General features: G+C 39.2%; 1 protein-coding gene across 1 annotated transcript in view; it reads left to right on the forward strand.

Annotated features, from left to right (window-relative positions):
* The window catches only part of LOC128698699 (uncharacterized), a gene marked incomplete at its 5' end in the record, with an annotated part of 173,883 nt that overhangs the window by 65,734 nt on the left and 95,404 nt on the right, over window positions 1-12,745 (forward strand). The window contains 2 exons of the mRNA XM_070097824.1: window positions 829-1,014; window positions 2,085-2,582. Coding sequence (XP_069953925.1) covers window positions 829-1,014; window positions 2,085-2,582 — 684 coding nt within the window. The remainder of the gene's footprint in view (window positions 1-828; window positions 1,015-2,084; window positions 2,583-12,745) is intronic.

The raw sequence follows: 12,745 nt of genomic DNA on the forward strand, positions 1-12,745 counted from the left end.
TGATGTTTATCTTTTATTGGGTTAGGTAAAACAAACAAAAGCATCCAAACAAAAGCAGAAGAAGAAATCTTCCTTATTTTTGCTGACAATGTTTATCAACGTATTTATTTTATGTTTCCCTGGTATAACTGTCTATTTAATGTTTCCTTGCGTAATTGTTTACCATATATACCGTCTATCAGTAATATTTTTTTCTAGGCAGAGAATATTTTTTTGCAGTCACTTGTTACAACTTACATGTTTATACTAGGAACGTACACATGTATGGTATATAATACCGACAAGATGAAGAATTAAACATCTGTGTAACATCTGGGTATATTTATTGTAGACGTTTCTCCGGTATATAAGGGCCAGTCATCAAGCCTGTGCTTTAGACTCTTCAATACTACGGTGCTCTTCAACTCCAAGGCTGAGGGACTGATTACCTCATCTTTTGTATATAGTTATACTGTTTTCAAATTATGTCCTTGAATTTGTATTGATAAAGCCACTGGATGGCGAAACGTCTGCAATAACGATACCCAGATGTTGCACATGTGTCCAATTCTTCACACTAAAAGCATCCTGTGGTAACTTCACTGTTTATAATAAGTGTAGGTTATCATTCTCAGCCGGATGCATCACAAGGACCATGATTGTTAAACACGATTCTGAATGTAATATAATACAAGAACTCCTGTAAGTCTGGAACCACTGGATCATTGGATAGAACATCGAGGGAGTGAAGAGTGGCCGGTGAGGAGCCCGATCTCACTCCTTTGGATTTCTATCTCTGGGGTCGTAAACTAATTAATTATTATGTACCTCAAAAATTTGATATGTCAGGTGTCTAAGTGTGAAGAGGAAGTTGAGGACGCAACGTTGAAGTGGTCGTTACAAGAGTGGCAACTGGCAGGAGAGGCACGCTCTCTGCTCCTCCAGAGGAAGAATCTCTTCTGCCCCTCAAGCAACCGCTTGTTTGTCTTCTTCCCTGACCGCATGTCCCTGAGCGAGGCCCTTCATCTTTGTCAGGTGAGGAATTTGATTTATTTTAATTTGCAGACTAAGTGCTCTAATCCTAGATCAGTTCATTTTCAAGCCTGGCATGCAACAATCGGCTAACGCACTGATACTTCTAGGTGAATAGGGACGTCAGAGGTAAGGAGACTAACACACAGGTACCTGTTCACAGTTAGGTGAACTGGTATAGAAGATGTAAGGAGACTAACACCAAAGTACCTGTTTATTGCTAGGTGAACAGGGGCAGCAAATATAAGTAGATTTAAAACGATCGTCTCGCCTCGCCAAGGGATTAAACCCGATTACCTCCACCCTAGAGTCAAGCACAGTACCTCTGTGAGAAACATGGAAGATTTCACCGTAACTTACAAAATAAAAGGACGAAATATGACGAAATAAATTTACAGTTGTTGACGAGTAATTAATAATAATAATAATCTTTATTTCTACAAGTACATGTACAAACTGACACATTAATTGGGATCAGAAGAAAGTGTAAAACCAAACATTGTGCTCTGCTTGTGATGGTTGGTGACTGTTAACGAAGCATTGATGACGGGATTGCAGAATGAAGTTAGATAAGTAAGATGCGGTACTATACTGATTACACCAGCATCCTGGAGGTGGTCACTCTTGTTAAGGACTCTGAGATTATCATTATTATTATTATTATTATTATTATTATTATTATTATTATTATTATTATTGTCGTTATTACTGCCATGATATCACTGCCATAAATATCAGTCTCAGCACCATAGTGAGTCATCACAAGTCAGTATCATGCTGTGATGATACCGGGACCAAGTCTTGGATAACAGTGGTTTTTCTCTCATATACCTTTATGTAACTGTTTAATTAATATGCTACTGCAATATGTTTGTTGTGGGCTACCCAAGGGGCGGCTTATATAGTCATACCCTCAGATCTACCCAGAGAATGTCTTACGTAGTCTTGCCCTCAGATCATCCCAGAGAGTATATTATATAGACATACCTCATGTAGAGGCTCCCATGGGACAATGAAGGCTTTCAAATATCGAAAAATAAAGCAAGTCTATACAAGAATTATTTTCTTTACAGATTGTTGGAGGAATTGTGGCAGTGCCCCAGAACGAAGAGGAGAACTCCCTTATATACCTGTCAACTCAGAAGTGGGCAGAGAATTGCTCAGGACAGCTTGGGGCATCGTATATGTGGCTAGGGGCCAATGATAATAAGATTGAAAATAAATGGGTTTACTGGGGCTCTGGAGAACCCATACCCAAGCAAGGTGTCTGGCGTGGCAAGGGACCTAATGGTGGCACTGTCGAGAACTGCCTGGTGATGTTATATGGTTACTTTCAGGGAGAATGGTCAGATATTGCCTGCCTTGAGACCTATGCTTTCTGTGCTGTGTGTGAGATGGAGAACAATCAGGTTATGTACCTAAAGGGCCCAGCTGTGTGCAAAGACTCACCTTTCGATATTCAGTATGTGTCTGGGAATGAAAGAGGAGGCCGCATCTCTCTAAAAGGATTCTATCACTCTGATATCTTCTGGGATGTTGAAAATAGTACCTGGGTCCTTCAGTCACTAAAGGTACGTGTACGGTCACTCATTAGTTTTACTTAGTCAAGAGCTTTTATTGTATTCACATTAAAAATATGAATAAGCATCCTTCACCATCAATAATGAATGGCTTTAGACATCTTTCGGAGATTCCGTGGATAAAGATATTTATATACAGTTCAGGACATTTATTAAAGAACGCGTTGTACACTCTAAATACAGAGGAAGCTAAAGAGTGGTGTTTTAGCTTACTCTAAGCTAAAAGACGTGTAGGAAGAGTGTCATATGGCAGGTGAGGGTAATAACGTGTCAGCTAAGACAGTGAGCAGCGGTGAGGTGAAGCACTAATGGAGTACTAGTCAAGACACATTCATTCCTCTGCTTCCAAGTAATTTTGTATCAAGAGGTTCAGCTGTGTTGCAGAAACAGTTATTCTGGTGGAAACTGTCGGCGACACTGCTAAGTGAAGACTCAATGAATATTCCTTTTTGAGTGTCTTTTCCTTTGGCTGCAAGCAGCGCGCCATTCCAGATTATCAAGTGTGTGGGGGAATTACTAGTGTATTACACAGACACCTCAGAAAAACCAATACGTCATCTGAATAGAAATTAAAAAAAAAACCTGTCCTATCTCCCAGTAACAAGAAATCCCCATTGAAGGGTTAAATATAAATCATACTTAGGAATATACCTTCATGACTGATAACATGATAGGTGTCTGAGAGAAAATATTCCCTAGTGATATAGCAAAAAGATAATTGATGCAAAAGGTTTAGCAACCGACAAGTTGAAAAATAAGACACTTGTGAAACATTTGGGAATCTTCATTACAGAAACGTTTCGCCAGCCAGTGACTTCTTCAGTCCATTACAGAGAAGATCGGTGGAAGATGAGGAGTTTCAGGTAATCAGTCCCTCAACCTGGAGTCGATGTTTTCAGCATATTAAGATCGAGGCTGAGGGACTGATTACTTCAAACTTTTCCTCATCTTCCACCCTTCTTCTCTGTAACAAACTGAAGAAGGTACTGACCGGCGAAACGTTTTAGTAATAAAGATTCTCAAGTTTTGCACAAACATCTCAGTCTTCAGAAAGCTACTTGTTCAGCTGACACTGAAGGTACACCAGGAGGCGGGGAAACAAATATACATAATAATTAATTCTTTTGTAAAATATTTCTACCACTGGAGGTGAAACATCTAACAGAAAGTTGTATACCTGTCTATTTCCGCAGATTGTGGGTAATGTTTTACTTAGTATTAGTATATCAAAAGGTATGTGAATGTATATCTCATTGCATATACACGGAACTTTAATTTCTGTTACTGTAGTAAATATATCCTTAACAGAGAGAGTACAAGAAAATTGCAGCCTTAATAATAATATATATTTCTACAAATACATGATACAACACATACAGACCTACTTGGCTTTATTAACAAACTGCAGAGTATTTCGGGCCACAGGTTAATCTTGTCCCCTGGTGTGGAGAAATTTTCTCCAGGAAGGGGTATCAGCCCCTTTCAGCCCCTTTCAGCCCTTTCAGCCCCTTTCAGCCCTGAGGGGTCCAGCCCTCTCAGAAGGGGCAAATATCTTGTTTACTGCTACAGCGAGTAATTGATCCCAGATGCAGTACCAGTATATGACCTGTGGTCAAGCGACCGCCGCTCCGTGCGGTCCAGTGTTGCAGAGTGTATTTTAATAAGAGACAGTACATCTCTTACCTTAGCAGGACAATTAAGGAAAATCCTGTTCCCACTTTATTACCATAGTAAAGATAGTGGACATTGTTGTCTATGCTAAAGACAGCAAGAATCAAACATTCTGCTTTGCTTCATCGAGGAAGTGGCAAGGAAGTAAAAGTACTAGGTCAGCTTTTCCTTTGTGCTAGGGGAGTAATGGCGTGGGGTGCTGTGGCGTCTTCAGATTACTTTTGACTCTACTGAGAGTGACACTGACGCCAAGATAACCAACAAAGAACGATCTGTGCGTTAGTGTGAACAAAGTGTCTCATAAAACACAATAAACACTTAAGAGAAGTGTGATCAGCTTCTTTAGTGATAAGATTGTGAACAATAAAGACAAATCTTGTGGAACATAGTGTACCAGTGTGCATATTCCTAGACTATCGAAGACGTGGACATCCAAGGACACTTCAGCTTCTATCAAGTCACCGATATCTGTCGAAGGTGTGAAGAACACCATAGCTCATGCTACAAGAGCAAGGTAGGTTACGAAATTCTTGTAGTACGGGGGACTGCGCAGTTCTTGAGTTGCAAGGAGTTTGTAATCAACCTATAGTCGGCAGTTAGGTGCGGACTTTTGAGTCCACACAAGTAAGTTTGTCAGCCATCAGTGAATGAAATATGCTGACATAACACCCCCTAGGGGTAATTTATTGTTTACATAATATGATCTCATTACAGCTCGTTGAGAGATGATCATGACAACAATTCAAGACCTCGTCTGCAGGGGCAGCTGTGTAGACGATTTGCAGTCTTTTATCAGCTAAGTGTTCCCTATATTTAAATTTAAAATTAAACTTAACTGGTAATCCCATTTCTCAACATTTTGGTCGTGCTCGAATCGGATAAAGGCCACACTGTGGTCCAAATATGTTGTACTACAGTGTACAGATAACCTACGAGCCAAGGTCCTTCGAAAAAAGCTGTAAAACTAGTGTTTTACAATATAAATCAGTATAAATGAGTCCCTCCAGACCCAATCACAGAGAATGGGCAGCCAAAAGAAAATGGGCGCTCACCCAGCGTTCACCCAAAGAAAACGGGAGCTGGGTGACTCACCCAACAAGGAAACGGGGAATGGCACCCTGCATCCACTGCTCCAAGCTGAAGAAGTGCTGACTAAGACAACAACAACCCAACTGATGTTCAGTTTGTCTGAGTGTATATACACATAGTGTTTATAATGTTTATAGACAGAAATTAAGAGACAAGATTGTGTTAAAGTTTGTTTCTTATAGATATACCTATTATATTAAAGTAACTATATATAAAAGTGAAAGCTTTCAAATATATATTAACAGTGACATTTATATATGTGTAAGTAATATTCACGTGTGATTTACAGTTATACAGTGGCATTTCTAGTGTATAGTGAATGAAGTGTATAACATCGTTATTTACGATTAATCATCGTGGTCAGGCTGACACAGCAAACTCAAGCCATAAACACCAGCCACATGTACTGTGTACCCTTCATGGTCATTGACCCTGAGGTTAAGCTTAGTGGGTCAGTAGTGTCTGACTCGATTATTGCTGACTTAAGCATAACAAAAACTCAGCTGTTTATAGCAGTACAGTGTTTTTTAAACACTCTAAGTGTGGTGCTAGAATTTTCAGTATACCATTAAAATGGCTTGTTTGAAAACTCAGTTTCAGTCTTTACAGACTAAGATTACACAATTAGAAAATCTAATTTCAGTCTGTATAGGATTAACTCAAGATACAAACATAGATTTTGATAATTTTGAGGTCAAATTTGAATTACTACTTACACAACGTCTGAAAATAATTAATTCAGACTATACACATTATGAAAAGAATTTTCTTGAATCAGACCCGTCTGAGGATGAAATTAAAAATGTTTTGGATACTTTTAGTAATCAACAATTAAGGTGGACAGGAGTACAGGCTATCTGCCGCAAAACTCTGTCACAGAGACCTACTGTAACTAGTGGTCAAACACCTGTCACACCTGTAACAGCAACAAGTGTACCATTACCAAGTTTACCTACGTTGTCATTACCTATTTTCCAAGGTCATAATTATGAAGAATTCATTATTGGTTTTCAATCCATAGTAAATTCACGAACTGACATAGATGAGATTGCTAAGTTCAATTATCTTAAATGAAGGGAGAACCCTATGAACTGATTAAGTCATTTCCGGTGGTTAAAGGCAATTATCAAATAGCCTTACGTGTCTTAGCAGACAAATACTTTGATGCTGACAAGGTCAAAGTTAGACATGCAGTCTTAATATCAAGCTTGAAGCCACCCAAACATTGTTTTTCAGACTTACAGTCATTTAGAATCACATTAGACAATAGTCTCAGATCTCTAGGTGCTAAATATGACCTAAGGCAATGTAATTGGTTTATCAGTGGTATTGTACAAGATAAGTTGTCACCACAAACTATTGAACGATTAAATATTATGTTCAATAAACGCTTTTTCACTTGTGAAGAAATTAGCAATGGTTTACAAACAATAGTTTCATGCATGCAAGCAACGAGACAAGATGAAAAATCCACAAATCCCGTGGATAATAAACCTTCAACTCAGTATAAAAAGAGTATAACTACTCCCACTAAACTACATAATGGGAAATCCCATATAGGCATTTATCAAGCTGTGAATACAACAGACAGTAAACAAACTGTCACACATAAACGTACTCCAAAATGTGTACTTTGTGATGGAACACATTGGGCACAGTATTGTAGTCAATACACATCAATGGAGGCACGTAAACAACGTGTTCATCAGCTGAAAAGGTGCATCAAGTGTTTAGGTGAACACAAGGGAGGAAAATGCTCACTGAAGAAGTGTTTTAAATGCAAGGGTATGCATCATACAGCATTACGCCCAAATACTTTTGCTGAACAACAGAAGACTTCCACAGAATCAGGAAGTCAACAAGCAACAGCATTAAATGTGAGAGATAAGTTTAAAGCAACTGCTCTCCCGATAGCTCGAGTTGAGTTATCTAATAAATTACACAAAACCAATGTGCTAACACTATTTGATCAAGGCTCACAAAGGTCCTTCATAAGAAGAAAAGTGTTGCAGAAACTGAATAAACAACCCTATGCCAAAGTACAGTTAGATATAGCTGGTTTTTTCCACAATTCTGGTAAACAGACATATGACCTAGCCAGAATCACTGTTGGTCTAGGAAACAGGAAAAAGACAGTAGAAACTGTGGTAGTAGATGATTTTCCTAAGTCTGTGCAGATCCAGGGATTAAAAGAAACAGTAGCAGCACTGAAAGCAGCTAAGGTCAAGTTAGCCTGTCCTGACATACAGACGGACACAATTAGTCCAATTGATTTAATCATTGGAAGTGATTATTATCACTGTTTTGTGCAAAATCTAGTAAGTAAATATGATATTCACTTGCTGAAAGCAGCAGGAGGCCACATGATATATGGTCCCATTCCCTCTCAAAGTGGGAAAGAAGCTGATATTGATTCAGTGGAAAATGTACTAGTTACGAGAATAACCGCTGATCATGTACCACAGCAAAAATTATCATTACTGGAAGAAATTAATGAACCAGTTGATAAGTTGTGGGATTTAGATGCGATAGGCATTGATGCAAATAAACCAAGCCCACAAGAGTCTCAGACTTATAACCAATATTTGGACACTGTCAAATATAAAGATGGACAGTATTGGGTTAGGTTACCATGGAAATTAAATCCACCACATCTGCCTAGCAATTATCGCATGGCTTTCGGACAGATGAAAGCACAAATACATGAGCTCAGGAAGAATCCAGAGCTACTGACTGTCTATGATAATATCATACAAGAACAGTTGGAAAATAAATTCATTGAGGAAATAGTCGAAGATAAGTTGAAGACAGAAGCTCATTATCTCCCGCACCATGGAGTCAGAAAAGATTCTGAAACCACTCCACTACGTGTTGTATACAATTGCAGCGCACGTGCAAATAAAGATGTAGCAAGTCTTGATGACTGTCTGATGACCGGACCCTCACTAACTGAGAAGCTTGGAGGCGTGCTAATGAAATTTCGCACAAACCCATATGCCTACACGGCTGATATTTCCAAAGCTTTCTTAAGTGTAGGACTACAAGAAATAGATAGAGATTATACTCGATTCTTGTGGCCTGAAAATCCACATGATCCTCAAAGTCTTGTGAAAACTTATCGTTTCAAATCAGTATTATTTGGTGCAACATCCTCTCCATTCTTACTAGAAGTTACTCTAAATACACACTTGAAAAATCTGAAAGTCCCTTCAAAGTAATCTTAAAGAAAAGTTTCTATGTGGACAATCTTCAAGGTACTGTGAATAAAGAGGAGGATTTGAAATCCTTATACAGAGAAGCTAGCAAGATGAAAGAAGCAAATATGCCTCTAAGGATGTGGAACATAAATTCAAAGCAATTAAGGGAACTTATCAAAGAAGATTTCCCTGAAGCTGAAATTCCTGATTACAACAATATGCTGGGACTTAATTGGAACACACAAGAAGATACTTTGAGTCTCAAAAGGATAAACAATAAATCATGCAGTACACTCACTAAACGTAGTTTTCTGTCAGAGGTATCACAATGTTTTGATCCTCTAGGACTCGTCTCACCAATTACCATAAAGGGTAAAATACTTATGCAAGATGCATGGAAGCTCAAAATTGGATGGGATGAGAACTTGCCTCTAGAAATGAGTCAAGCATGGGATGAAATATCCAAGGAGTTTAAACAACTTCATCAAATTAAATTTCCCAGACAAATAGGTCAAGGGGGAAACAAGTACACATTGCATGTGTTCTGTGATGCGTCAACCAGAGGTTATGGCGCTGTAGCTTACATGAGTAATGCTGAAGGAAGTACACTAATTACTTCAAAGGCCAGGGTAGCACCCTTGAAGGTCAGAACAGTACCACAATTGGAACTGACAGCACTCTATGTAGGCACAAAATTAGCTGTCTATCTCAACAAAGTACTTGATCATCTCACTATTAAAAAAACCGTGATCTGGAGTGATAATGAAGCAGTTCTCCAGTGGTTAAGAAATAATAAGAGTAAGTTGGTCTATGTACAGAACAGAGTAGCAGAAATAATAGAGATGCAGAGAGATTATCTCTTTCTCCACGTCTCTACCCAAGAGAATCCATCTGACATGTTGTCACGTGGTGTCCCACTCAAGAAATTTGTGGATAATAAATTATGGCTCCACGGACCGAACTGGCTCTCTAATGAAAATAACTGGCCTCATCAAAAAGCTCACATTATGCCAGAAGAAACAGTCTGCTTGAACACAGCAGAAATAAGTTGTGTAAATACTGCAGACACAACAGTCATTGATGGATCTAAATTCTCATCTTTGGGTCAACTCTTAAGAGTTACAGCTCTTGTCTTTAAATTCATTAAAGGAATAAAACCTGATTATGAATGTCTTGAACCCATTAAATACTGGGTGAAACTAACACAGAAAGATGTTTTCTCTACAGAATATAAATTTCTGGAAACACAAGATAAATCCCCAAAGAAACCTGTCATGATTAATTCTTTAGGACTTTATCCCGACTCAGAAAAGATTATAAGATGTCGAGGAAGAATTCATAATTCTTCACTATCTAAAGAAGCCATACATCCAATATTGATCCCCAAGAATCATTGGCTAACAAAACTGATTGTGCAAAACGCCCACAGTAACGTGTTACATGGTGGGGTAGCTGACACACTTTGTCATATACGACAATCCTACTGGATACCTCAAGGTCGACAAAGTGTGAAAAAACAAATAAGGGACTGTATTGCTTGTCGTCACTATGATATGCGAGTATGTCAGTATCCAGGTCCACCTCCATATCCCTCTGAAAGAGTTTGTCATATCACTCCATTTGAGGTGACAGGTGTAGATTACACTGGACCAATAATTTTAACCAAAACAGTTGACAAAGTTCCCATCAAGGTGTGCATCTGTTTGTTCACTTGTGCTACAACTAGAGCAGTACATCTAGAAGTAGCCACTGACATGTCTGATGAAACCTTTATCAAATTATTCAGAAGGTTTGCAGCCAGAAGGGCATGTCCCAGACTGATGATTTCAGATAATGCAACGAACTTTGTTGCTGGTGCTGCTTATATAAGCAAGATCTTTGATCAACCAGAAGTACAACAGATGCTGAATCAACGCAGTTGTCGTTGGAGATACATTCCTCCTAAATCTCCATGGCACGGCGGATTTTATGAAAGAATGATCGGCATTGTAAAACGTTGTTTAAGGAAGACTCTTCATCGTCAAAGAATCGACTTAGAAGAATTCCGTACAATTGTGACTGAAATAGAAAATAGAGTGAACAACAGACCTCTAACTTATGTTACCGATGATCTGGACAATTTAGAAGTGTTAAGTCCATCTCATTTACTCCATGGCAGAAGGCTCGAACCTGTTCCTCCCATGAATGATAAAGAAATCATAGAGGATCCTACTTATTTCGAACCTGAGCAACTCAGACGTAAATTCAAACACCTTAATAAAGTGATTGAACGATGGGAGAAAATTTGGCGAGAAGACTATCTCACCTCATTGAGAGAACACTTCTATGGAGCTGGTGTTCCTGAAAATCATAAGCCCTTAAGACCGGGTGACATAGTGATTATTGACAATGATGGTCCGAGGTTCCAATGGCCACTTGGAAAAATTGTGACCATATATCCTGATGCAAATGGAATCATCAGGACAGTTGATGTTTTAAGCAAAGGTGTAGTGAATAAGCGGACAATAAATAAACTAGTGCCGTTAGAATTAGTCAATGTTGAAAACAAAATTAGTGATTCTCCAGAAACCACACCAACTAAAGCTGTTCAGAAAAGACAAGCAGCAGTGGTGGCCAGTGAGAAAATCAAATTAATGTTAAGTGATGAATAGTTCACCTGCAGCGAACCTCCGCCGCCCCCCAGTGTGGAGAAATTTTCTCCAGGAGAGAGTATCAGCCCCCTTCAGCCCCTTTCAGCCCTTTCAGCCCCTTTCAGCCCTGAGGGGCCCAGCCCTCTCAGAAGGGGCAAATATCTTGTTTACTGCTACAGCGAGTAATTGATCCCAGATGCAGTACCAGTATACGACCTGTGGTCAAGCGACCGCCGCTCCGTGCGGTCCAGTGTTGCAGAGTGTATTTTAATAAGAGACAGTACATCTCTTACCTTAGCAGGACAATTAAGGAAAATCCTGTTCCCACTTTATTACCATAGTAAAGATAGTGGACATTGTTGTCTATGCTAAAGACAGCAAAAATCAAACATTCTGCTTTGCTTCATCGAGGAAGTGGCAAAGAAGTAAAAGTACTAGGTCAGCTTTTCCTTTGTGCTAGGGGAGTAATGGCGTGGGGTGCTGTGGCGTCTTCAGATTACTTTTGACTCTACTGAGAGTGACACTGACGCCAGGATAACCAACAAAGAACGATCTGTGCATTAGTGTGAACAAAGTGTCTCATAAAACACAATAAACACTTAAGAGAAGTGTGATCAGCTTCTTTAGTGATAAGATTGTGAACAATAAAGACAAATCTTGTGGAACATAGTGTACCAGTGTGAGTATTCCTAGACTATTGAAGATGTGGACATCCAAGGACACTTCAGCTTCTATCAAGTCACCGATATCTGTCGAAGGTGTGAAGAACACCATAGCTCACGCTACAAGAGCAAGGTAGGTTACGAATTTCTTGTAGTACGGGGGACTGCGCAGTTCTTGAGTCGCAAGGAGTTTGTAATCAACCTATATTCGGCAGTTAGGTGCGGACTTTTGAGTCCACACAAGTAAGTTTGTCAGCTATCAGTGAATGAAATATGCTGACATAACACCCCCTAGGGGTAATTTATTGTTTACATAATATGATCTCATTACAGCCCGTTGAGAGATGATCACGACAACAATTCAAGACCTCGTCTGCAGGGGCGGCTGTGTAGACGATTTGCTGTCTTTTATCAGCTAAGTGTTCCCTATATTTAAATTTAAAATTAAACTTAACTGGTAATCCCATTTCTCAACACCTGGGATGCCACCCACAACAGTCGACTAACATCCAGGTACCTACTTACGTAATCCTATGTAGACAGGGACAGCAGGTATAAGAAAACGTGCCCAACGTTTCACCTGTGCCGGAATCGATCCCTTGACCCTCAGTGTGTGTGAGCTGAGGATGCTGTCGACCAATCTCTGATATCTTTCAGACCTAACTGGTATTGTTAAAGCAAGATAGTGGAAATAAATAGTCTTTCTGATATCTTATGTTGCATTTTGAAGTTTAATTTTATTAATTCTGACCATATTTACATATACATGTACTGTACACGTAAAGAATAAAACGTCAGACTACCTGGACACAGGAGAAAGATACGATTATGACCACTACTTCCACTACCTCTTCCAGCATTACCACTACTACTACTACTACTACTACTAGCAGCATTATCACTAC

This window comes from Cherax quadricarinatus, chromosome 59 (genome assembly GCF_038502225.1).
Source record: "Cherax quadricarinatus isolate ZL_2023a chromosome 59, ASM3850222v1, whole genome shotgun sequence".
NCBI lineage: Eukaryota > Metazoa > Arthropoda > Malacostraca > Decapoda > Parastacidae > Cherax > Cherax quadricarinatus.